A 26,640-nucleotide genomic window follows, 5' to 3' on the forward strand; every position below is an offset into this window, starting at 1 on the left:
GGGTGGGTAATCTATGTTTTCTATTTCTGTGTTGGTTTTCTGTGTTTGGCCTGATATGGTTCTCAATCAGAGGCAGCTGTCAATCGTTGTCCCTGATTGGGAACCATATTTAGGTAGCCTGTTTTCTGTTGGGTTTTGTGGGTGGTTGTTTTCAGTCTTTGTGTGTCTGCACCAGATAGAACTGTTTCGGTTTTCACGTTTGTTGTTTTTGTATTTGAAGTGTTCAGTTTTTTGGTTTATTATTAAATTAAGATGAACACTAACCACGCTGCGCTTTGGTCCTCTCCTTCTTCCACCGACGACAGCCGTTACAGAACCACCCACGTCAACCGGACCAAGCAGCGTGGTAAAGGACAGCAGCAGCAGCGGCAAAGAACACAGGACTCCTGGACATGGGAGGAAATTCTGGACGGTAAGGGACCCTGGGTTCAAGCTGGAGAATATCGCCGCCCTCGTGAAGAGCTGGAGGCAGCTAAAGCCGAGAGGCGGTGGTATGAGGAGGCAGCACGAAAGCGCGGCTGGAAGCCAGAGAGGCAGCCCCAAAAATTTCTTGGGGGGGTGGCACACTCCCCGTGTGCCACCCCCCAGCAGCCCCTCGCACCAGTCCAGTACCACCAGTGCCAACACCACGCACCAGGCTTCCTGTGCATCTCCAGAGCCCTGTACGCCCTGTTCCTCCTCCCCGCACTCGCCCTGAGGTGCGTGTCCTCAGCCCGGTACCACCAGTGCCGGTACCACGCACCAGGCATCCAGTGCGTCTCCAGGGTCCAGTACTCCCTGTTCCTGCTCCCCGCACTCGCCCAGTGGTGTGTGTCCCCAGCCCGGTACCACCAGTTCCGGCACAACAGACACTTAGTATTACTTTCTCAGCTACAGTATACATATCTCCCTGGCATATTACATCATTTATGCAGCAGCATACAAGACATTTTTGGACTCACCTTGTTGTGCTGTGCTAACTTGAACAGTAAAGTGGCACGGCGGTCGTTCGTGGGCAAAGTTTAGTCATCAAAGTCTGGTGTTCTCTGGATTTATGGTGGGAACTCGGAAAAAAACAAGGTCGAATCATGATGACGTCAGTGATCTTCAGGTCGTAGCTCTAGCAAGAGGCCTGAGTTCCCGACTTACAATTCCGAGTTGGATGACCGTTCAAAACTTATTTTCCCAGTCTGAGCTAGTTTTTTCCTAAGTTCCCAGTTGTCTTGAACTCACCTTTAGTCAGATTTCCCAATTCTGAGTTAACAGTTGTTTTGAGCGCAGCAGAAATCATGCTGGATTGACAGCATGGCCAATGTGGAATGTTTATCATTTTAAGCTTGGGAAAGAGACCCATAAACCGAGAATTGGGACCTTACAATCACACATTCAACAATGACTGGTTTGGGAGGAATCAGTGGCTAACTGCAAGCGTTGCAAAGCAATCACTAGCCTGCTATTCAGTGAATAGTATCTGCAATCCAGAGTTTATATACATCATTAGTCTGAACACATTGCATGTTTTTAAAGTTCCTTCTGCCCTCTGCTGGCTACACATTTTGTACATGGGTTACACAGAAAATAATCTATACTGTTTCAAGTTATCTGTCCCATCTACAATACAACAATACACAAGCGTTGTCGTTCAATGAAGGGTCAAGAGAGAACCATGGAAAGGTCATGGCAAAGTCGAAAACCTCAAACGCAGGGTAACATGACAATGGTTCCCCTGAGAGGTACTACTCTGAAAGGCTCTGACTCAGTGTTTTGTGAAAAGCTATAGTGTAGTCTTGTTTCTACCATTGTTCATAACTGAGTACTTCGTTTAGCCAGGTTGGAACAACTGTGTGCAACATTGGCGTAAACTTCATTCTGTCAGACCTGTTCAATCACAACAGGAATTGCAGCCATGCTCATGTATGATCAACTGGAAAACGTAAAACTTCCTTAGTTCAAGAGATCAAGACACATAGGTGAAATGTATATGTAATTTATTTTAGAATAAAAAATGACATCCTGCATTGTGTATGAATATACAACTTTTAGAGTAATCCTTAAATCTAATAAAACAATCTGAAATAGTAATATAATAATTACATAGTTGAGAAGGGATTTAGTAAGGCATGAAGGTGGTAACATTCTATTCAGCAGTCAAAAAATAAGTTAAAAAACTCATCGGTAATGCTCTCCTCTGAGCAAGTGCATCCAACTTTTCAGTTTCAATCAAATCACTATCAATCAAATAAATATCCAACATGAACCACACAAAGGTTTAGACATACTATATGTCTCTGTGTCCACCTTAATTGAGGACAAACACGTTGTGAAATATGGTCCCATAAACAGTTAAGTCATTTCAAGGAGAGCACAGTGGGGTCAGAATTACATTGAACAATTAAATGGTTCATTTAAATTGTTCGTACTGTTGCGAAAACCAATTTATGTAGACCTACGAGAAAATGATTGAACACAGTTAATGTTAAGAAGCATTTTTGCCACATATTTGATAAACAAGTCATACATTCAATCAGTCTGAGAAAGTGCTTTTGATAAAGCAGAAATATGTATTTGATTTCTATTGATAAATAAATACTATAAAACAGCAGTCACACTGGCATAACTAGGAGTATAACACGTACACAAAGCATCATAACTGACACGGCATGTAACAGAAATGTGCAAAATTAGTAGTAAAATTAGTAGTGTTCTAAATTAGTAGTACACATTTCAAAAGGAAGGCAACAAGTGGTTTTCTGTGGTATACTGTCATAAAGCTATTTGTACTGTAAATATCAAGTTTCCATCATATTATACTATTTAACTACTGTAGGCAGCATAAATGTGAGATGCATAAAGTCATCTGACTATGCAGCTTACTCCTTGGGTCAACAAAATAGTATTGCTAGCTGTGACACATTGCACAAAGCAAATCTTTTTAAAAACTTAGCATTTTGTAAAAAATGATGTCACACTTTTAACATTTCCACAAAAAAACTATTGTGACCAGCAGTGTATTAAAATAAAGGACATCAGCCTATTTTAAATTGAAAAACATGCTAATATAAGCTTTGCTGATTAACCTCAGTACACACACAAATGGTTCTACAGTGCCTTCAGAAAGTATTGATACTCCTTGACTTATTCCACATTTTGTTGTGTTACAGACTGAATTCAAAATGGATTACATTTATATGTTTTCTCACCCATCTACACACAATACCCCATAATGACAAAGTGAAAACATGTTTTTAGAACTTTTGCAAATGTATTGAAAGTGAAATACAGTCATATCTAATTCACATAAGTATTCACACCCCGGAGTCAATACTTTGTAAAAGCACCTTTGGTGACGATTACAGGCTTGAGTCGTCTTGTGCAAAGCTGATACAGACATACTCATCTATATTTGGGGATTTTCTCCCATTCTTCCTTGCAGATTTTCTCAAGCTCTGTTAGATGGAGAGCGGCGGTGAACAGCAATCTTCAAGTCTTTCCACACATTTTCAATGCGATTCAAGTCTGGGCTTTAGCTGGGCCACTCAAGGACTTTCACATTCTTGTTCTGAAGCCATTTCAGCATTGCTTTTGCTGTATGTTTGGGGTACTTTGTCCTGTTGGAATGTAAATCTTTGCCCCAGTCTGTTGTTTGCACGCTAAAGCAGGTTCTCATCAAGGGTTTGCCTGTATTTGGCTCCATTCATTGTTCCCTCTATCCTTACCAGTCTCCCAGTCCCAGCCGCTGAAAAGCTTCCCCATAGCATGCTGCCACTGCCATGCTTCACGGTAGGGATGGTGTTCAATGTGTGATGAGTCATTGCTGTTTTTTCCAGACTTAGCGCTTTGCATTTAGGCCAAAGAGTCAAATTTTTGTCTCATCAAACCACAGAATATTTTTGTATTTCACGTGCCTTTTTGGCAAACTCCAGGTGTGCTGTTGTGCCTTTTTCTCAGGAGTGGCTTCAGTCTGGCAACACTCCCATAAAGCCCAGATTTGTGAAGTGCTGTAGACACGGTTGTCCTTCTGGCAGGTTCTCCCATCTCAGCCAAGGAACTGTAGTTCTATCAGAGTGGTCATTGGGTTCTTGGTCACCTGCCTTACCAAGGTCCTTCTTGCCTGGTTGCTCAGTTTGGTCAGACGGCCAGCTCTAGGCAGTCTGGGTAGTTCCATATTTTTCATCACAATTCTATCTCGGAGATCTATGGACAGTTCCTTGGACTTTACATTTACATTTAAGTCATTTAGCAGACGCTCTTATCCAGAGCGACTTACAAATTGGAAAGTTCATACATATTCATCCTGGTCCCCCCGTGGGGAATGAACCCACAACCCTGGCATTGCAAGCGCCATGCTCTACCAACTGAGCCACACGGGACTTCATGGTATAGTTTCTGCTCAGACATGCAAGTTGTAGTGACATCTCAAGGATGATCAAAGGAAATTGGATGCACCTGAGCTCAATTTGGAGTGTTATAGCAAAGGAGTGTGAATACTTATGTTAAATTAATTATTTCTGTATTTGATTTTCAATAAATTTGCTTATATTTCTAAAAACATGTTTTCACTTTGTCATTATGGGGTATCGAGTTTGAATTCAGGCAGTAACAAAATGTGGAATAAGTCAAGGGGTATGAATACTTTCTGAAGGCACTGTATGTAGTGCCACTGCCAAATAAGGGTAATTTGGCTTGTAACCATAGCGGAACCCTTTTTGAAGGTTCTATAAAGAACCATGTTCATAAGGTTCTAAATGGAACTTTTATGGTGCTATAAAGAGGGTTAGCTATATTATCTTTAAAATTACATGGGTGTTATTATTGTGTTAATTTACAAGTTGAATCAGGTGTGCTAGCTCTGGACTGGCTGGGGGTCCCTGAGAAGAGAATTGAGATTTAGTCAACCGTTGACACGAGGCCTTACATAAGTCTCTCACAAGACACTATTACTGACCAGTCATATTTAACATGCAATGACATAACACAACAGATTATATCAACTGGAATGACACTCACTCTCGGCTGCACAAAAAGAGCTGTGAGAAAACCACGCCCCAAAATATTAGAATGAGCCACCTCCCCTACATTTGAATTATCACTAAAAGATTAAAGCACCGTTTTCTGAACTGCAAAGAACCATTATAGAGCTCAAATGGTTCCACATAGAACCATCACCCTTACCAAAGAACCCTCTTTTCTAAGCGTGTTGATGTAAATACTAAAAAATGTCCCGTTTTGTGCTCAAAACCTCACAGTAACATTTGGATGTAATATTGCTTCTTTGGTTTACATAACACTCTTGACTGCTGAACATTAACATCATATTAATTGATAACCTTTCATTTATTCCTGGAATAAAATATTTGTCTGATGTGTGGTTCACGGCTCTTTCTTGGGTGTGTGTTGCTGTACCACTTCCTTAGAGCCACACCACAGGTACTGACGACCACACAACATGCCCCACCGAGACTCCACATGGTGGGCTTACGGTTGAAAAAAAAGAACTGGAAAATAAAGGCCAGGATCACGTCAACAGTCCTCATCAAGGCCACAGGGCCGGCCTTCTCAATCTGAAGTGCTTTGGTGAGAAACGTTTGGCCAGCAATACCCAGGATTGCAATCAGCATAAGGATCCACCTGTCTCTCCCACAGAATGGAATGGTCCATTCACCAAGTATAAACAAAGTGATGACACACTCAATGAAACCAATGACCGCATAGTACCACACAGACAGATAGTAGTGGACGCTTTTGCCCATTTTCCTGAGTATAACTAAAGTGCAGGCTGCTCCTAACGCTCCACCGAAGGCTGCAATAGTCCCCTTGAGATGATTGGTGTAGTCTCCCTCTATTCCCTCTATACGAGCACCGAATATGAAGGGAGGCCTGGCTATCATTATGACACCGGCCAGAGTGAAGACAGTGAAGACACAGTCCCAGATTGTGCATTTCTCTTTGAGGAAGATCCAGGCTAACAAGGCGGTGAACACTGGGTTGCTGAACATGATGACTGTTGCATCAGCCAGGGGCATCTGCTGTACTGCATAGAACAATAGGATCATGGCGTTGGAACCCAATAACCCTCTCATCACCAAATAGATACGCTTGTCTCTTGGTCCAAGGAAGCCAGTCCTGAAAAACAGTTGATAGGTTAAATATTTGCATGGGATTATCAAGGTTCAAGGGGTCAAGTGGTCCAATATAGTATAAATACAGTTATGTAATAACTTACTTGTAATAGATAAGCATAGGCATCACAAACAGCATCTGGAAGAAGCAGCGAAAAGCACTGATTTCTACAGCATGGACTCCATCTATTGTCTTCACCAGAAGAGCTATAATGGAGAAGAATACTGTTGCCAGCAGGCCATAAAACAGGCCCAGTCCTGGACAATGTTTATTCTCTGAGGACAGAGGGAGAAGGACACATGAACTGGTTAAAATAGCTTGAATGGAACTGAACATTAACCAACTAAGAGGGAAGTAATTTAATAGTTGTTTGTCTGAGATGGGGAAGAGGTACAGTACTCAAATGTGATATCAAAAGCCACTTCGTTGAAAAGAATCCCCGCTAAAGCTGAATTACTGGCAGCTTCTTGACAAATTGAAAGCTGCAGGGTGATTTGAGGTGTTGAATATGATTAGATATATCTACCTGGGAGTTGGCCTGTCACACACTGTACCTACTGATTACTCATGTTTATTGCCAACATAGAAAGAGGGCAATGAACCAATGTCCCGGAGGGAGACTCAAATTGAACAGGAAGTATAAGGGGCCATTTTAGCATGTACTGACTAGATATATGGAAAACAGTGTGGAAGGACGCAGAAGAGCATTACTCATCTGAGAACAGACAACACCATTGTCAGACTTCCTTGTGAGTTTTAATAACACCCTGTGAGTACTGTAGGTGCTCATTCTTTCCCACGTTGTAATCATACCTTAAATCAGAGGTCTCCAACAGGTAGATTGCAAGCTACCAGTAGCTCGCAGCGCACCTACTGTATCAATAGCTCGGCCAATCTATTCTGAAAGTACATTCATTTTTTCATGTGTTCCATCTGTCATAAACATAAAGCTCCCGGCTTTTACTAAGCCACATTGACAATATCCCTGGTTAGGCACTTTTGTCTTAAAACGTCAAACGTAACACAGTCTGCCAATTCATTTCCAACAATATTTCCTCTGTCTGTTTGGTGTGCACGTCTATCTAGGCTGTATAGCTGGCTATTTGTATGTAACCAGGTCAGTTGACCCAGTATCTCTGTCTGAGAGACCTCTCTAACGCCCAGGAAGCTCAGATTCAAACTCCCATTCACCAGTTCTGCAAGCGTCATAAAAAACATTCGTTACTCACCAAATATGGACTATCTCATTTACTCCCGTTACGGCCAGTATGGACATCCAAAAAAGGTATGAATATAAATGTACAAGCAATCGAAAAAATGCCTCTTCGGCACCACCAATGTATTGAGCTGTTGTAGACTTCAGACATGTGCGTGGCAGTAATATGTGAATTACATATGCATTTTTTTCCCGGTTACTTGTACATTTTTATTTAGACATTTTTTGGAAGTACATACTGTACATAGTGCCTTCAGAAATTATTCACACCCCTTGACTTTTTCCACATTTTGTTGTGTTCCAACCTGAATTTAACATTTATTAAATTGAGATGTTTTGAGGCCTACTGAGTGGTGCAGGCTCTGTCGTAGCTGGCCGCGACCGAGAGACCCATGGAGCGGCGCACAATTGGCCCAGCGTCGTCGGGATTAGGGGAGGGTTTGGCTGGGATGTTCTTGTGCCATCGCGCACTAGTGACTAAGGCACTGCATCTCAGTGCTAGAGGCGTCACTACAGACACCCTGGTTTAAATCCAGGCTGGATCACAACTGGCCGTGATTGGGAGTCCCATAGGGCGGCGCACAATTGGCCCAGCATCGTCCGGGTTTGGACGGTGTATGCCGTCATTGTAAATAATAATTTGTTCTTATCTGACTTGCCTGGGTAAATAAATTTATAAAATAAAAACAAGGAGGATTTCCAATGCCTTGCAAAGAAGGGCACCTATTGGTAGATGGCTAAAAAATAAAAAAGCAGACAGTGAATACCCCTTTGAGCATGGTGAAGTTATTAATTACACTTTGGATGGTGTATCAATACACGACAAAGATACAGGCATCCTTCTTAACTCAGTTGCTGGAGAGGAAGGAAACCTCTCAGGGATTTCACCATGATGCCAATTGTGACTTTAAACAGTTACAGAGTTGAATGACTGTGATAGGAAAAAACTGAGGATGGATCAACAACATTGTAGTTACTCCACAATACTAACTTAATTGACAGAGTGAAAAGAAGGAAGCTTGTACAGAATTCAAATATTCCAAAACATGCATCCTGACTGCATCAAGGCTCTAAAGTAATATTGCAAAAAATGTGGCAAGTTATTAGCTTTTTGACCTGAATACAAAGCATTATGTTTGGGGCAAATCCAACAAACACATTACTGAGTACCAACCTCCATATTTCAAAGCATAGTGGTGGTTGCATCATGTTATGGGTATGCTTGTAATTATTAAGGACTGCAGAGTTTTTCAGGATAGAAAATAAATGTAATGGAACTAAGCACAGGCAAAATCCTAGAGGAAAACCTGGTTTTCTGCTTTCAACCAGACACTGGGAGATGAATTCACCTTTCACCAGGACAATAACCTAAAACACAAGAAGACAGTGAATGTTCCGGAGTGGACGAGTTTCAGTTTTGATTAAATCTACTTGACCTGAAAATGGTTGTCTAGCAATCATCAACAACCAATTTGACAAAGCTTGAAGAATTTTGAAAAGAATAATGGGAAAATGTTGCACAATCCTGGTGTGGAAAGCTCTTACAGACGTACCCAGAAAGACTCAAAGCTGTAATCACTGCCAAAGGTGCTTCTACAAAGTATTGACTCAGGGGTGTGAATGTAAATTTTTGAAAATGTAAATTTGAATGTAAATGTGAATGTAAATTTCTAAAAACATGTTTTCATTTAGTTATTATGGGGTATTGTGTATAGATGGGTGAGAACATTTTGAATTCAGACTGTAACACATCAAAATATGTAATAAGTCAAGGGGTATGAATACTTTCTGAAGGCACTGTACTGGCCGTAACGGGAGTAAAGGAAGATAGTTGATCAGTGAAACATATTTGGTGAGTACAGAACGTATTTTGATATTATAACACTTGCAGAGCTGGTGAATGGGAGAGCTTCCTGGGTGTTAGAGGTCTCTAACGCAGATACATTTTTGCCGTTTCTCTATGAATAAGTGTAATATGAGAGTAAAAAACAGAACAGTCCCATACCAGTACATTTTTTTTTACTGAGAACAGAATTTGGGAAAACACAGAAGATCATTTTATGGGGCCTGTCATTCCAAATGCTGTTTATTAGCCATTACACCGAGTGTACAAAACATTGCCCTCGGAACAGCTTAAATTCTGCGGGGAATGGACTCTACAAGGTGTCGAAAGCATTCCACAGGAATGCTGGCCCATGTTGACTCCAATGCTTCCCACAGTTGTCAAATTGGCTGGATATCCATTGGGTAGTGGACCATTCTTGATACACACGGGTAACTGTTGAGCGTGAAAAACCCAGCAGCATTGCAGTTCTTGACACACTCAAACCGGTGTGCCTGGCACCTACTTATCATACCACGTTCAAAGGCACTTCAATCTTTTGTCTTTCCCATTCAGTGAATGGCATTCACACTCTGAAAGACACACATTCTCAGTTTTCTCAAGGCTTAAAAATGCTGCTTTAACCTGTCTCCTCCCCTTCATCTACACAGCTTGAAGTGGATTTAACAAGTGACCTGGATTGACCTGGTCTGTCTGTCATGGAAAAAGCAGTTGTTCTTAATGTTTTGTACACTCAGTGTATCTTACCAGGTATAACAGAGCAACCTCTTGTTGCCTACACCAAGTACCCGGGGAAGAGTTGCAGGGTAGAGAAGAAGACAAGAATGTTCCTATTTGAAAGCTATATATACAAATATATATATAAGTAGCTACTACATATTTTTAAGTAGAAAAGGTTATAAAAAATGATTAAAAAGGTTGGAGACCCCTCCCTGCCTTTTAAGTTATAAGTGAGAAACCCATGTTACATGTTTTTAAATAAATACCTAGGTATTTCCTGGTGTAAAAACTGGGTCCACCATCCTAGAGCTACATCATGTAATTAATCCTGGTGGGAAAATGCCTCGTCATCCCTTTGAGGATGATGAAAACGTTTAAACGGATTACCATTCGATAATTCATAATCAGACAGATTAAAGTGGGGGTGAAGCGGCCACAATGATGCAATATGGGCTATTAGGTAGTTTAATCTGAACGAGTTAGTGAGGCAATATTTATTACCAGTATAGTAATTAGAGAACCACGATTACGTCCGTTACATAATGTACTGCTACGGAGGTCGTCATTGGCTGCTCCGCTCGTTATAAATTATCATTACCGTCTACCTCAAAGGTCATACAACTTTACCTAGATGGAAGCAGATCCAGTCATATAATGGACTGTGTTAATAAACCACAAACAAGTGTGTTCAAGTGGTTACGTTGGTAGACCTCTAAAGATAGCTAGCTAAATTATATAAATTATCTCTAGTTTTAGCTTGAAGGCTACCTGTGGCAACTGTGTCTCCTGCGTCCGTTGAGATGGGATCCCCGCGGCCGCCAATTCTACAACACAAGGGAGGACATAATCTTTGCTTCGCACTGCTTTCCACTGTTCTAGTCCTTGCCTCTTCATTACCCCGCTCATCATGACTGTTACTTTGTAAATTAATCCTCTCAGTAGTGTGTTCATCGTCGTCGTCATCGCCAACTTTGTGAAATACAACTTTAATGTCCCCCTGTCTAAGGTGAACGGCCGATAGAACTCTGTCGTCTATACTATTACTGTCCTTCAAATCCCCCATTGTAAAATTCAACTGCAACAGGTGAGCATGCCTTGGATGTATTTTACACCCTTTATGTCTACGAGTGAGTGAGTTGTCACACCGGTTTAATATGTAACCTTAGTGGCCACTGTAGTAGCATGCAATAGTTACTTTAACCACGGGGGGCAGCTCCAGTGGGCAGCTCTCCAGGGTCATGGCTAGAAGGGATCCAGCGTTTGTCAAATTAACCTCAGATTTGACTTTTTGTAGCAGGTTAGGATAATTATTTTAAGGCTAGGAAAAGAGTTAGGGGTAGCTAAAATGCACAATTTTTTTTTTTTTAACTTTTGACGTTAATTTGTCAAAAGATGGATCCCTTCTAGCCGCGCTCAAGCAAATGACATACCGGTAAGGGGCAAGCCAGTTGGCCATCCAAAACGTTACCTTAAATTCAGGTCAAGTTCAACAAACGGTTCAACCTTCACCTTATTCAAAAAATCTGAAAGAATAGTGGACATTATTGGGGTACTTAACTAAAGTGCTCTTCTTGTTATAGAATGATCAAGATTTGAATATGTGGAGGCCTGTGGAGGCTGGTGGGAGGAGCTGTAGGAGGATGGGCACATTGTAATGGCTGGAATGGAGTTTTTGGAACAGGGTCAAACACGGTTTCCATATGTTTGATACTGTTCCATTTATTCCATTCCAGCCATTACAATGGGCCCGTCCTCCTATAGCTCCTCCCACCAGCCGCCACTAGTGTAGGCTAATGCAATTGTGGTGTTTTATTAAACAAGGACATGAAGATAACGCATTTATGGTTTTATGAAATGTGTTTATTACTAGCCTACTATACATAAAATACAGCTAAATTAAAAACAAAAGACACTCTTACTACATATTAGAATACACATGTTTTTTGTAGTATTGCAGTTACATATCTTGACCTACATTAAATTCAAAATGTAATTTCAAAATCTAAAACTAGCTCCATATGAAAGATAACATGATTGGAGTGGTCCCCTCTACATACAAAATGCGGTATCGTATAAATGAATTGACTCATTATAAAAACGTAAACATTTTATTTGGCAAATTGTTTGTCAGTTAAATGTTAGATTTAACATTTGACTTACATTTGAATGTATTCTCGTTATTTGCTTTACCTAAAGCACAGCTATTGTCGTAGTGTAGGGCTTAGTTGCAGTAAGTCAACAATTGCTTTGTCTACGAGGAAGAAAAGAGGAGAGTGATGTGAAAGGAAGGGATACAGTAGATGTTTCTAGCAAGGCATTCATCAGGAATTCTTATTAGTGGACTATATCATGCATATAGCCCGACAGTATAGTCATCCCCTCCAGTGTTCAGTGATACTGCATTTATCAACTACACACTCCTTAATTGTTTTCATTAATTAATTATTACTCAGGTCAATCATTATGTGCTCGTATATCTGAGTTTTCCCTCTAAAGCTGGAGGCCAGCAGAAACTCTCTGTTGTCAATGGACACCAGAGAGAATGCCCTTGGTGCCTGGATGTTCAGGTCCTGGAAGTGAACAAATTGGCCCCTCTTCAAATCCCACTGATAGACCTGCGTCAGGGAGTAGTCGCTGCCGAGGATGGCGTACTGCCAGTTGCCGATGGAGACTGGCTGGAACACCATGGAGCCCCGCGAAGGCATTGTCTGTACCTCTTTGAACATGGCGCCGTCCCACCTCATCACCTTGGAGTCCCCAATAAAACGCGTCAGGCAGATGAAAAGTTCACTCTTCACCTTGAAGTGCTTGACCGCAAACACATCCTCCATTTCGGGGATATCAGTGCGCCTGTCGAACTGCTTCAGACTCTTGCTCCACTGGTAGACGACAGGCCTCTGGGAACTGCTGGCTAGGATCAGATGGGGCTTACCAGAGATCTCTAGGTACTCCACGTCTGTGTCACGGTACCAGAGATGGAGGGACTGGTGAGAGTAGAACCCATTGCCGTTCCACTTGTACACTGTGGTATAACCGGCCTTGGAGCTGTCTGCGATCACGAAGAAGGACTCACCGTCTATGAGGAAAGTCTCAATGTCATTAGGTTTCCTGATTTTTAGGATGTCAATATCCTGGATTTTGATGAATTTGTTGGCTGAGATGTCCCGCTTGTAAATGTGAGAGCCACCAAAGAGCTGGGCTACGAAGATGAACAGCTGATTATCAATCACCATGGGTTTGCATACCACAGTGGATGTACCTGTAAAACAAGGACCAAAAACAAAGTATTAGAATATAGGAACATGAAGTCAATATTCGCGAGAAACACTAAATACATATACACTATAAATGTTATGATCCACAAGATATAGTATGACACTGTATTCACACATAGTGATATAAAATAAACATTGCTCACTTTGAATGCTGTCATAGGTTCTGAAAACAGTTTCAACGTGATCCCATTCCAGGAAGCTGCACGTTCCAGTAAAGGGCTGGGCAAACACAACAAATGTATCCATGCCAAAGGTAAAGGACTCCACTGAAATGGACTCAAACATCAGTGGCTGATAAGAGGCAAACTCTGAAATACAAAACAGATTTAATGTTTCAATGTACAGTGAAATTCTTACTTGAGAGCTATTTCCCAACAATGAAGCAATAATAATATAGATCATAGAAAATGGAATAAAAAAAACAAGAAGTATGATGTAAGTTGAACACAAGAATGCAAGTACAGTGCCTTCAGAAAGTATTCACAGCCCCTGACCTTTTCCACATTTTTTTGTGTTACAAAGTGAGATTAAAATGGATTAAATTGTAATTTTCTTGTCAACAATCTACTCAAAATACTCTGATGTCAAAGTGGAAGAAAAATTGAATACCACTTTGAGCACGGTGAAGTTATTAATTACACTTTGGATGGTGTATCAGTACACCCAGTCACTACAAAGATACAGGAGTCCTTCCTAACTCCGTTGCCGGAGAGGAAGGAAACCGCTCTGGGATTTCATCATAAGGCCAATGGTGACTTTAAAACAGTTACAGAGTTTAATGGCTGTGATAGGAAAAAACTGAGGACGGAAAAACAATATTGTAGTTACTCCACAATACAAAATTCAAAAGGCACTCGAACATCTGTGCTATCTTTTTTGAAGGTGCATGTACTGCGTGTACTGACAGTCATAGACCGTTTTGCCAACATGAAATAGAGGAGGAGGCATTGGCATTCACAGGGCCGGCTACAGGCATAAGCGGTCGCTTAATTTTCATTTTTTGGAACTCCATCAGGGTCACAAATTACTATTGAGAGTAAGAATAGTAGAATACACCAGGAGCAATTTTTTACATGTGGTTTTTTATCCTTCAGCAGTTTTTCTCTTAGTATGTCAGTCACTGAAAGACACTCAATTAGCCATGCCAGCTAACAATTTTTAGATTGGTAGTTAATCTGGCTAGACTATCTAAACTTGTAGTATTCGTGGCCGAATACTGAAGGGAACGCAGGGCACATGCCCAGGGCCCTGACATCCAGGGGGCCCCCATTGATTTTGTCAGTCATTCTCACGTTAACATGGCATAAGTCATGACAAAATGTTTAGATTGTAGGAAATTAGCATTTTTTTCTCACTGCCCCATGGTAAAATTAGTCAAATTTACTTTAAATCCTAAATGTTTCTCACCGCTGTCAAGAGGGTGGCCACTAAAATGTCTTGCCGCAAGATGGGGGGGGGGGGGGGGGGGGTCAACCAACTCTAGTTTAGGGTATCCAAAAGGCTAGACTGGACATTCATCTACAAGTAGGGTGAGTCAACATGTTTTTTCTACTTGCTCGCATGGCGCACACACACACACACACAGAGAAATCAATACCATGGGCCGCCACATGATAATTTGCAACGTTGATTGGACTAAAACATTTTTGGTATCTTTAAGTTTGTTTTCACTGTATTAGACTAAGCATGAAATAGAATTTGTCACATGCTTCGTAAACTAACAGTGAAATGCTTACTTACGAGCCCTTCCCAACAATGCAGAGAGAAAACGAGATAAATAGAAAAATAATAAATAATAACACGAGGAATAAATACACAATATTTTTAGAAATGTTTTGGCAGCGTTTACAGCCTCGAGTCTTCTTGGGTATGACGCTACAAGCTTGGCACACCTGTATTTGGGGAGTTTCTCCCATTCTTCTCTGCAGATCCTCTCAAGCTCTGTCAGGTTGGATGGGGACATCGCTGCACAGCTATTTTCAGGTCTCTCCAGAGATGTTCGATTGGGTTCAAGTCCGGGCTCTGGCTGGGCCACTCAAAGACATTCAGAGACTAGTCCCGAAGCCACTGCTGCGTTGTCTTGGCTGTGTGCTTAGGGTCGTTGTCCTGTTGGAAGGTGAACCTTCTCCCCAGTCTGAGGTCCTGAGGGCTCTGGAGAAGGTTTTCAACAAGGATCTCTCTGTACTTTGCTTCGTTCATCTTTCCCTCAATCCTGATTAGTCTCCCAGTCCCTGCCACTGAAAAACATCCCCAAAGCATGATGATTTTATTTTAGCACTTACCTCAGTGTTAATCCAGGGCTTTTGATTGGGGAGGCAGCAAACTTTCACTGTGGGGAAAACGTCTGCAATGCGTTTCCTGATGAAGCCGGTGACTGAGGTTGCCAGCTCATTGATGCTATCGGTGCAGTCCCAGAACATATTCCAGTCAGAGCTAGGAAAGCAGTCCTGCAGTATAGCTTCCGCTTTGGGGATAATTTATCTATCTTCCGGCGCCAACAGAGATGGCCGCCTCACTTCGCGTTCCTACCGCCCCAATAGGTCCACAGACGACGCAATTGCCATCACACTGCACACTGCCCTAACCCATCTGGACAAGATGAATACCTATGTAAGAATGCTGTTCATCGATTACAGCTCAGCATTTAACACCATAGTACCCTCCAAACTCTGACCCTGGGTCTCGACCCCGCCCTGTGCAACTGGGTCCTGGACTTCCTGAAGGGCCGCCCCAGGTGGTGAGGCTAGGTAACAACATCTCCACCCCGCTGATCCTCAACACTGGGTCCCCACAAGGGTGCATCCTCAGCCCTCTCCTGTACTCCCTGTTCACCCACGACTGCGTGGCCATGCACGCCTCCAACTCAATCATCAAGTTTGCAGACGACACTACAGTGGTAGGCTTGATTACCAACAACGACGAGATGGCCTACAGGGAGGAGGTGAGGGCCCTCGGAGTGTGGTGTCAGGAAAATAACCTCACACTCAATGTCAACAAAACAAAGGAGATGATTGTGGACTTCAGGAAACAGCAGAGGGAGCAGCCCCCTATCTACATTGACGGGGCAGTAGTGGAGAGGGTGGAGAGTTTTAAGTTCCTCGGCGTACACATCACGAACAAACTGAAATGGTCCACCCACACAGACAGCGTGGTGAAGAAGGTGCGACAGCGTGGTGAAGAAGGTGCAGCAGCGCCTCTTCAACCTCAGGAGGCTGAAGAAATTAGGCTTGTCACCAAAAACACTCACAAACTTTTACAGATGCACAATCGAGAGCATCCTGTCGGGCTGTATCACCACCTGGTACGGCAGCTGCTCCGCCCATAACCGGAAGGCTCTCCAGAGGGTAGTGAGGTCTGCACAACGCATCACCGGGTGCAAACTACCTGCCCTCCAGGACACCTACACCACCCGATGTCACAGGAAGACCAAAAGATCATCAAGGACAACAACCACCCGAGCCACTGCCTGTTCACCCCGCTATCATCCAGAAGGCGAGGTCAGTACAGGTGCATCAAAGCGGGGACCGAGAGACTGAAAAACAGCTTCTATCTCAAGGCCATCAGACTGTTAAACAGCCATCACTAACATTGAGTGGCTGCTGCCAACATACTGACTCAACTCCAGCCACTTTAATAATGAAAAAATGTATGTAATCAATTTATCACTAGCCACTTTATATTATATAATGTTTACATACCCTATATAACTCATCTCATATGTATATATTGTACGCTATACCATCTACTGCATCTTGCCATCTTGATGTAATTAAATGTATCACTAGCCACTTTAAACAATGCCACTTTATACAATTTTATCATACCCTACATTACTCATCTCATATGTATATACTGTACTCTATACCATCTACTGCATCTTGCCTATGCCGTTCAGCCATCACTCATTTATATATTTTTATGTACATATTTATATTAATTTCTTTACACTTGTGTGTATAAGGTAGTTGTTGTGAGATTGTTAGGTTATATTACTTGTTAGATATTACTGCATGGTCGGAACTACAAGCACAAGCATTTCGCTACACTTGCATTAACATCTGCTAACCATGTGTATGTGACAAATAAATTTGATTTGATTTTGATCTACCGTCATTGTAAATAAATGTCCACGGAACGCGTCACGGGTACTTCCTGTTTGAGCTTCTGTTTGTAAACAGGAAGTATGAGTCATGATCTGATTTGCCTAAGGGGGATAATGGTGGGCCTTGTATGCTTGCATGTGGGTTGAGTAACAGTGGTCTAGGACTTTATCGCCCTTAGTAGCAAAGGAGACGTGTTCATAGAAGTTAGGAATCAAGTGTCTTAGTGACACGGAAATAAAATGACTGGCAACAAGAAAAGCAGCCTCGTACAGTTCGTTAAGTGACAGCTTGTTGTTGTAGTAGGCCTGAGGTGGAATATATACATCAACACTCTCGAGAGGTAGAAGGGTCTGTATTTCACCATCGTGGAAATTCCAAGACGGGTGAACAATACATTGTTGGTGATGAAGAGACATACCCCTCCCCTATTGATTTCCCTGAATCCAATGTCCTGTACGCTCAGTGAATGGAGAATCCATCGAGTTGGATAGCTGTGGGGGGTCTGAAAGAAAAACTGAATATTGCAGTTACGAGAGTCCCGTTGACAGCAAAGCTGCGATCAGTCTTCCATCTTATTATCAAGTGGCCAATAGAATACAGGGAAGTGGTGGCCGGTTTTCCCTTTGCCTTAGTCCCACCAGGATGCCCGCTCTTCTCTTTTTCGCCTGCATTTCCTCTTGGGTAGCCCGAAGATTTTTTGATTTGATTTGATAGGATCAGAGGTACACAAAGAGCCCAGGGCAGATGACTTGAAGTCGAAGTTGATAAGGATTACCATCACTACCAGAGAAGGCAACATTACTGGCATTCTTCCTTGGTGACTGTTTTTAGTGTTCTGTGGGCTACTCTAGGTACATACTCTACAGTATTAGTGTTATCATTTTCACTTTATCCTGACTGGTAATTAATTTACAGTCTTTGAGTCTATTGTGTAATGGCCACTGCTGAATAGCGTGAAGCAGCCGTGGTTAAGGAGATTAACATTGCAAGGTGTGCAATGCATAGTCACTTTAACTCTACCTACATGTACATATTACCTCAATTACCTCGACTAACCGGTGCCCGAGCACATTGACTCTGTACCGGTAACCCCTGTATATCGCCTCGCTATTGTTATTTTACTGCTGCTCTTTAATTATTTGTTACTTTTATTTCTTATTTTTTACTTAACATGTATTTTTCTTAACTGCATTGTTGGTTAATTAAGGGCTTGTAAGTAAGCATTTCACTTTTGTATTCGGCGCATGTGACAAATAAAATTTGATTTGATTTTAAATAATTGCACCAATCACCTGCAGTTATGCAGTCAAAAGACCCGGGCACAAGGTCATTGATCAGTTTCCCTTGGAAAAGCGATGGCCCACTGCAGTGGATCTGATCAACCATCGCATTGGTGGTATGCATCCACTCCACCAGCCACTTTAGTTTGCAGTCACATTCCAGGTTGTTCCCTTTCAGATCCCTGGTAAAACAGGTTAACACAGTATGCATAAATCAAAACCTGAATATTTTGAATGAAAATGAAAACTTTTTTGTTTTACATAAGTACACTTTAGATGGTGATGTTGCAGATTAAGCTGCTGGTTATGCGAAGAAAATAAAACAATACTCACACTTTAACCAAAGCATCCATGCCCTTGAAAACATCTTTGGGTAATGTACCCAGGTTATTATAGGCCAGGCTCCTGATTAAAAAAGGGGAAAACATTGTGTTTTAGACCACAAAATACAGTATGTCCTGAATCAACACAATACATTGTGTCTGACTTCCAAAACGATATGTTCTTGGAACTCAGCATTATGTTTCCCCTTGTCATTGGGTGGGCCCTGACCGTGACTTCAGTCCAGGCAGTATGAGTAAGGAGGAGAGGTTACAGAGCAGATATCATATTTTGTTTTGCTCCCCAGGACATATTGTTCTTGGTTATAATTAGATTTTCAAGAGTACACAGTACACTCAGACAATCTACTGAAAATAGTGAAAGGCGATACATTCTTAGAATAACGATTCTGCAAACTTATATGTCCACTCATGTTTGTCTTTTTTTCTATAGAAAGGAGTGTAGGGGAGACCGGGGATGGTGGTAACAAGGGACAGTTGTAACACTTGCAATTCCTCCAATCAGGAGCGAGGTAGAATCATATGATTCACTGTGCACATGCTCAGTTTAGTCCTGAATCCTCATGTGAAGAAGCAAGTCACTGTGATAAACTCTGCAGATTCTATTGACAGAGAATCAGATTTTGAGGTAAGAAAGTAATTATTTTGACCAAATGTGTTTTTGTGATTGTATAAAAGTGTAGTTTCATTCACCGAACTTATATCAGGTTTATAACCAGTCTGTGTAGAGATATTTGATGTAAGTTAGCGATGGTAAAGTGTTAACATTTAGCTAAAATGGAGGCTAGCTAATGGCTGCAAGGGTCAGGGTTAGTTGTAACATGTTACAATTAACCCCGACTAAAACTGGATGTTTTTGGTACATGTTTTCTTTTACTTTCAGCATGCCTAGATCATGGAAAAGAAAGACAGACAGGGGAGTACCTCTCCACACTTTGAAAATAACGTAAAAGGAACTAACAGAGCAGGGGAAATCAATCAGATCAGTTGCAAAGTTGTATGGCATATGTCATGTGATGCTGTGCAGATTCTGCAAAGAGAGAAAGAAACCACTGGAGAATGGGTCGAGAGGGCTTGTAGGCTACCGTAGTGGAATCAGGGTCTTCATTGACGAGCAGGAGCAGAAGTTGTCAGAGTATCTCTTGAGGGCAGCTGATTTATGCCCACTGCTATCCATGCCACCTCTCCAGCTGCCTCCCAGGCCACCTCTCCAGCTGCCTTCCAGGCCACCTCTCCAGCTGCCTTCCAGGCCACCTCTCCAGCTGCCTTCCAGGCAACCTTTCCAACTGCCTTCCAGGCCAACTCGAGGCCAGGTGGAAACGCCTGATTACTCTTCTGATTTCAACCCAGTTGATGTACACCCATTCAAGCACTCAGAAGGCAAATCAAATGTTGCTCTCCCTAAAAAAAACTGATCGAAAGAAGCAAGCCAAAACAAACAACAAAAACTGTCCTGCTTCAGATAAAAATACAAAATAAAGCAGATTGAACCAGAAGATTCAGATTCCTTCAATGAGGAAAACTTCTGCATTGTGTGCATGGAGCACTTTAACAATTCCAAGTCCAAGGAGGTCTGGTTGCAGTGCTATGAATGCAAATTATGGAGGCACCAAGCCTGTACCACTGTGACTCTGATTGAATGTTGGACATTTAATCAGACACTTAATCACACACACACACACCAGAAATGTTCAGGTGTTTAGTTTAGCCTAGTTGTTGTTTGGTTGAGAAAGACCATTTAGTGGAGGGTTAAATAACTTGCCTAGTTAAATAAAAATTTACAAAAATATATATATACAGTGATCCCTCGCCACTTCGCGGTTCACTTATCGCGGATTCGCTATTTCGCGGATTTTCATAATGCATTTTTTTTTTTTTTTTGGTGCATTGTGCTCTGCATTCTGATTCGCTAAAAACTCACTCCCGCTTCTTGTATCAAAACATGCTACGAATTGTGCTATCATTTTGTCGTCTCGTGCAGTTATGTGTACGTACATAAAACAGCTTGGCAAATTTACATTAAGTTGGCCAAATTATCTTGTAATTTCGAACATCTCCTAAACCCATAATGTCGACGAAACGGCCTACACGTGAGTCACTGTATTTGTATACATGTAATAGTTGCTAATTGTAAAAAAAAAAAAAAATTCTATTTCGCGGATTTCACTTATCGCGGGTCATTTTCGGAACGTAACCCCCGCGATAAACGAGGCATTACTGTATATATTTATATTTATTATTATTTCTGCCAAACAAATATGTTAAACATGGCAATGTTGCTCTCATGGTCTCAATAAAGGCATTCAAAAATTAGTTGCATGTCATGATTTATGCACTTTTTCAATCTGTTACAATTCACCCCAAGCACTTTTTACAACTAACTCAGATCATGGGGTAGATTGTAACACTTCACTCCTTGTATTTAAGACAACACCATGCATTTGCAGTTTGATTTACATATATAATAAAGTGTTACAACCATCCCCGGTCTCCCCTATTAGCAAATATTCTGAAATGAAAACTGGAAGTATTCCCAGTCAGCGAGGTCACCAAGTTTACATAGACCCACCACAGTGTCCTTTGGCAACTTGATATGGCAGAAGTGAGGGAGACTAACCTTGCTTAATATCACTGGAATAGGATTTGCATCATATGCAGTTTTCACAATAATACAACTGAGGTACATTTGCTTAATATTTGAATGTACCTATGGGAGGCCTCAGTGAACAATGGTTTTGATAATGCTATGCACCACGGGAAAAGCAACAGAGGTGCGGACTAGAGTCACATGACTTTGACTTGAGTCTGACTCAAGTTCACAAAATTGATGACTTGAGACTGGATTTGGAAACTCAAGACGTGGGACTCAACTTTGCCTTGAGACTGATGACTTGAAATTATCTGGCCAGGTTGTGTAATGTTTTGTCATTCATTTTGTAGCACACTTACTCTCCATGCAGCCAGAGACTTTTGACCAATGACCAGACATCAGCATTGGCGAGCAACGGCGGGCGCACATTTCCCGATTAGTGACCATAAAGCACTTGTTTCATTTTCTCTGGTTTTGTCTGTCAAAAAACTGAGTAGCCTGCGTTCATATGATCCATATAAAATACAGTTTAGCAATCTGCAACGGACGCATCTTTGCCAGAACAATAGGCTATCTGGTGATTTAATTGATCATTTTCATATTTCAGATGATAGGCCTTGGTTAGGTGAATTATATACCTCAGTGGTGGGTACTGGTTATATGTCTAAAGATAACTGTAACCTAGCACTGCCTTCAATACTTGTAGGATGAACATGTAACATATTAAATAAATGACGATATTTGTGAGGAAGAAAAGGCTACAGGCAGACCATGCCTTCCAACTGATCCTCAACCTCTGCTGCATAGGCTACAGGAAGGCGGTGACATTGCAAACATGAATGACTTTCAGCTCAAAATGCTGGTGGAAAACATCGTTTATTTCTTTATATTGCGTTTAAAAAATGCATCACCGTGTACGGCTGTAATGACAGGCAACATTCGCGCAGCGATTGTGCGCGCTTGTTCGACCTGTGTGCGCGTGCTTGTACGTGATCACCAAACTGTTGGAGCTGCATGTATGGCAATCCTCCCTACAATTTGACGCACCCGATTCTATAGCTGTACAGCAAATCAGCAATATGTTCGCTAGTTCATAGGTTCACAAACTCTTTGATCCGCAACCTCTAAAAATGAGTGTTTCAAAGCTTGCGGGTCAAAAAGTTTGAGAACCTATGATTTGCTGTAAGCTATAGGATCGGGTGCGTTGGATTGTCATATGCAGCTCCAAAAATTGTTTGGTGATCAAAAATATTAGGCTAACTGTTTACTTTGCAATCTCACCCGCAATGTGGCATCAAGCAACAATTACTAGCATAGGCCTACTGTTCTTTTGGTAAGTCAATATTGCGTGAAATTCATAATTTACTTATGAAGGAATTTGTTGTTAAAATGAATTAGTACATCATCAAAATGTGTTGTAGACAAAATAATGAAAAAGGCTGTCTGGTAGCCTCAATTGACAAATATTTGTATTTGAACAAGTCATTGCATGTATAGATATTTTTTTTTAACTTGATTTGAGACTTGACTTAAAAAAACGTGTGACTGAATGCACGTCTTGGACTTGACTCGAGACTCGACTCGTCCTACTTGGGACTCAACTTGAGACTCAGACTTTGAGACTAGCTTGTGACTCGAAACATTTTCAAGTATGGTTAACACAATATGCAAATGACACAAGGCCATTGTTCTAACACATTTCCCATGATTTCGGATTGTAATTAAGTAAAAAATGACATTCTTATACTTACAGGTGTATAACTGCTTTTAGGCCCCGGAATGCATATTGTGATATTGATGCAATTTTGTTGTTTTCGATAAACCTGTGAATGAGTTAACATTTAATAACATATTTTGAGATTTAATCATCATATGATGCATTTGAGGATCGTATCCATTAGAGAGAGTACAACTCACAGGTACTCCAGATGCGGTAGACCTAGGAATGCATCCTCATCAATTGAGTCAAATGTGTTGGCAGTGAATAGGCTGTTAAGAAAATAGTTTACATTCCATCATTTCTATAACATTTTTGCTTTTACTCACACTTGAATATACATATTTCACATTGTGGTTGAGTTTCCAAGCAACTCACTGCTAAAAAATGTGAACCACTTCATTTTCATGTAGCCTAATCCTTCTGTTCACACTTGTAATGTTTTCTTACTCTGAGTTTCCAAAACACTGTTTCACAAGCCTATAACAATAACATATGTGATCCCAACAAAACTTGTCATAACATAGCCTATTCAGTATTATTAATATTGCCCACAAACTCTTGACTCATTTTGCATCATTAGCCATGAGGGAAAAACAACCATGTCACAGATGCATGTTTTCCTGAAATGTTTTCACACTGTAGCCTATCATGGTGAGATATGGGTGGGTCCTCAGACAATCGATTTACTGCAGTGGAGTAACAGTATTCCGATAAAAGTTTTTGGTTTAATTTCATTGAGCAGTTTTTATTTCAGCTAAGCAGCCAATATCCTACGCCCCACTGAGTTCATGTAGTGTGTTATTACATAATCATGCTCTTCCTCTGAGGTAGCAGAGCTGTGCTTTGTTAATGCACATGGACCATCATGTTAACATATATTATAAAATATCGTTTAGTAACGTCAAACTCACAGAAGATGTAGCGCTGGAGAGTGTAAGAAGCTTCCTCCAGTGATTTGGGTGAATCCTGATTTGAGAAAAGATCTGAATAGAAACATGGCACAAAAGATTCATGTTATTGATAATATATCAACCATTTAATTTGATTTGATTGTAGCCGTACATTATTTCGATTAGCTGCTTTATTTGCGGTGTTATTTATTCCATTCAACATGTTCCTAATACTCGACACAGAGAGATTATACGATATCCCCATCATAATGCCATTGCCAATATTATTATTTAAATAATTTACAATATTTAATTCCAAGCACTTACAAGGAAAAGACATCAGGTGGAAAGCTGTGAGGGACCGATCTTATATTTTCACACAATGCATTATCTTTGGTGCACGTACAAGATGCGGGGCATCTAGGTTGCTTCACTCTTCTGCTCTCCGCTAAAAGCAGGATGGTGGCGACGCAAAGCAAGACCGTGCATTCTTTCAGGGTTTTGTTTCCATATCCCATCCTTTTGGTGCTCTCTGGTGACAACCAGTCCGTCGAAGATTTCTGAACATGAACCTCAATTAAATATCCAAACTTAAAATGTTTCAATGTCAAATCTTGAATGTCTGTATTTGCTTCGAGTTATGCAGTGATGTATGCAGCTTGTATCTCAATGACCAGGCACTCATCCAAAAGATTCGTTCTGCAAGGCGCAGTATGTAAATGCAGGACAGGGAAAATACGACAAAACGTCACCGATCCTTGGACGGATTAAAATCCTCCAAAATACGTTGTCATTCCAAAAGTGAAAATGTACACAATGTAGGCTACACAATTTTATATTGTATTTTTTTGTAACTAGGTTGGCTCTGTTTTATTATGAAACTCTGACTGAGCATCTATTTGGCTTGTGCATATATAAGAAACGATGAAAGCCTCAGTCCCTAGAGAGAGAGCTCAGAGAGCTGCGCTTATTTTATGACTGGGTGGTATGGAGCCCCACAGTGGAGGTGTCCTAATACCCATAAAACTTAGCTGTCGAACAGGAAAATGGTTCCAATTGTTTTTCCACAGGGGACTTTAGAAACACTTAAAACAAGGGCTGTGTTTCATATAGGCTAATCCTGGCGTAACGTTTTGATAACCATGTACATTTCTCTCGGACAAGGTGACTTATCAATATAATTGGCTCTACATATACTCAGATTTGAAAATGCTAATTAGCATCAAAGTAGACTTCACACGAGACTACAAATCCCTGCAAGCTACTGCACGTCATCTCTAGCTGACACCTTTGCTAACAGGTATTGTCAATTTAAAACCTGCACAAGACAGTTGACAGTTCAGTCCATTTAAAGAAATGTAGCCAATTATTCATTACTACATTTAGCTAACATTATATCGTTAATACAGAGATTCTTACCTTTGCCTCGATTCAGCAGTCTTCTCCAGATCATCATGACATTTGTAGTTCTTTATGATAGCCACATTAGCAGCTAATTAGCATTTCATTTTTGGGGGGGTAAATACAGGCGAATATATTGATAAGTCACCTTGTCCTAGAGAGATTTACACGGTTATCAAAACGTCACTACAGGGTAAGCCTACACTTTACACACATTTGAAGTGTTTCTAGAAAACTCTATGGGGAAAATGAATGGTTTTATGGGTTTTTCTGCGTTCAAAACAACTGGGAACTTGGAAAAAAACAAGCGCTGACTGGGAAAAATTGATTTGAACAGTCATCCAACTCGGAATTCCAACTCGGGAACTCTGGCCTCTTTCTAGTGCTACGACATTCCGACTTGAAGATCACTGACATGATTTGACTTCGTATTTTTGAGAGTTCCCAGTTACCGTAGCAGGTTAGGAAAATTAATGTAGCATGATAGGATAAATAGGTTAAGGTTAGGTAAAGGGTTAGGGTTAGCTAAAATGCTCTCTTAACCAGCTATGAAAAGTCACTTCCAGTCGTAGCTGTACTCCATCTAGTCACAACTGTGATGCAGGCTATTATTAATGCTCGCACAAAATCCATGAATGTTTAATGCGGAACGGCCTATTCATTAGGAGGGTCTGTGGAAACAGTCAGTGGGACATCCTTACCGTAAACACTAACTTTAGCCCCTACCCTTACCCTAACCATCCTTGGGACATCCATACCCTACATAAGGGACGCTTGTGGCATTTCCCTTATGGTTGATGAAGATCTCCATATGGCAAATGGATGGTCCCTTACTAGAAATCCTCGGGTGTTATTAAAATAGGCCGACGGCCACAGGTCGTTCCCCAGGGCCCGGTCTTCCGGGAAGTCATGAAGTAAAATTTCCAGGACACATCGTTTCCGTGATATAACATTTTTGACTTTTTCCTGTTGTTTCGGAAAATTCCACCAGATGGCGACTGGCTTTATATGGCAAATGGACATCACCAAATGGACATGGCCGTTTCTCGGAAACGGATCAGACTTCGAAGACAAAACTCGGTGAGCACAGGGGTGGCCAAATGTACCTTTAGCCCAGAAACAAGATGGCGTCGAGGCCACAATGCTCTTTGAGTTAATGCAC

At 41.3% G+C, this 26,640-nt stretch overlaps 2 protein-coding genes across 3 annotated transcripts; both read right to left on the bottom strand.

Annotated features, from left to right (window-relative positions):
• Positions 1-1,950: 1,950 nt before the first annotated feature.
• On the bottom strand, positions 1,951-11,026 carry LOC139580927 (solute carrier family 35 member G1-like). Its single transcript, XM_071410079.1, has 3 exons — positions 10,647-11,026; positions 6,203-6,374; positions 1,951-6,102 (listed from the first exon to the last, which is right to left on the bottom strand). Exons 1-3 carry the CDS (start codon positions 10,939-10,941, stop codon positions 5,310-5,312), a joined length of 1,260 nt encoding a protein of 419 aa, XP_071266180.1. The 5' UTR covers positions 10,942-11,026; the 3' UTR covers positions 1,951-5,309.
• A 690-nt stretch (positions 11,027-11,716) lies between these two features.
• On the bottom strand, positions 11,717-24,764 carry LOC139580928 (leucine-rich glioma-inactivated protein 1-like). 2 transcript variants are annotated; one of them, XM_071410080.1, is made up of 8 exons: positions 24,405-24,764; positions 24,099-24,170; positions 23,385-23,456; positions 23,219-23,290; positions 18,870-18,941; positions 18,549-18,718; positions 13,297-13,461; positions 11,717-13,137 (listed from the first exon to the last, which is right to left on the bottom strand). In XM_071410080.1, exons 1-8 carry the CDS (start codon positions 24,593-24,595, stop codon positions 12,317-12,319), a joined length of 1,635 nt encoding a protein of 544 aa, XP_071266181.1. In that variant the 5' UTR covers positions 24,596-24,764; the 3' UTR covers positions 11,717-12,316. The 2 variants fall into 2 exon arrangements, with proteins under 2 accessions (XP_071266181.1, XP_071266182.1); XM_071410081.1 differs by lacking the exons at positions 23,219-23,290; positions 23,385-23,456 and having other exon boundaries at positions 24,405-24,737.
• Positions 24,765-26,640: the final 1,876 nt, after the last annotated feature.

Source organism: Salvelinus alpinus, chromosome 7 (assembly GCF_045679555.1).
Source record: "Salvelinus alpinus chromosome 7, SLU_Salpinus.1, whole genome shotgun sequence".
Taxonomy (NCBI): Eukaryota; Metazoa; Chordata; class Actinopteri; order Salmoniformes; family Salmonidae; genus Salvelinus; species Salvelinus alpinus.

Bases quoted from the DNA above. Each gene is read 5' to 3' on its own strand.
- LOC139580927 (XM_071410079.1), bottom strand. From the start codon at position 10,941: ATGGGGGATTTGAAGGACAGTAATAGTATAGACGACAGAGTTCTATCG. The intron at 6,375-10,646 runs GTAGCCTTCAAG...CTCTGTCCTCAG, and splicing joins AGGAGACACAGTTGCCACAG to AGAATAAACATTGTCCAGGA. The intron at 6,103-6,202 runs GTAAGTTATTAC...ACTGTTTTTCAG, and splicing joins CCTATGCTTATCTATTACAA to GACTGGCTTCCTTGGACCAA.
- LOC139580928 (XM_071410080.1), bottom strand. From the start codon at position 24,595: ATGGGATATGGAAACAAAACCCTGAAAGAATGCACGGTCTTGCTTTGC. The intron at 13,462-18,548 runs GTGATTGGTGCA...TTTGTATTTCAG, and splicing joins TTTTGACTGCATAACTGCAG to AGTTTGCCTCTTATCAGCCA. The intron at 13,138-13,296 runs GTGAGCAATGTT...CTTGTTTTACAG, and splicing joins AACCTATGACAGCATTCAAA to GTACATCCACTGTGGTATGC.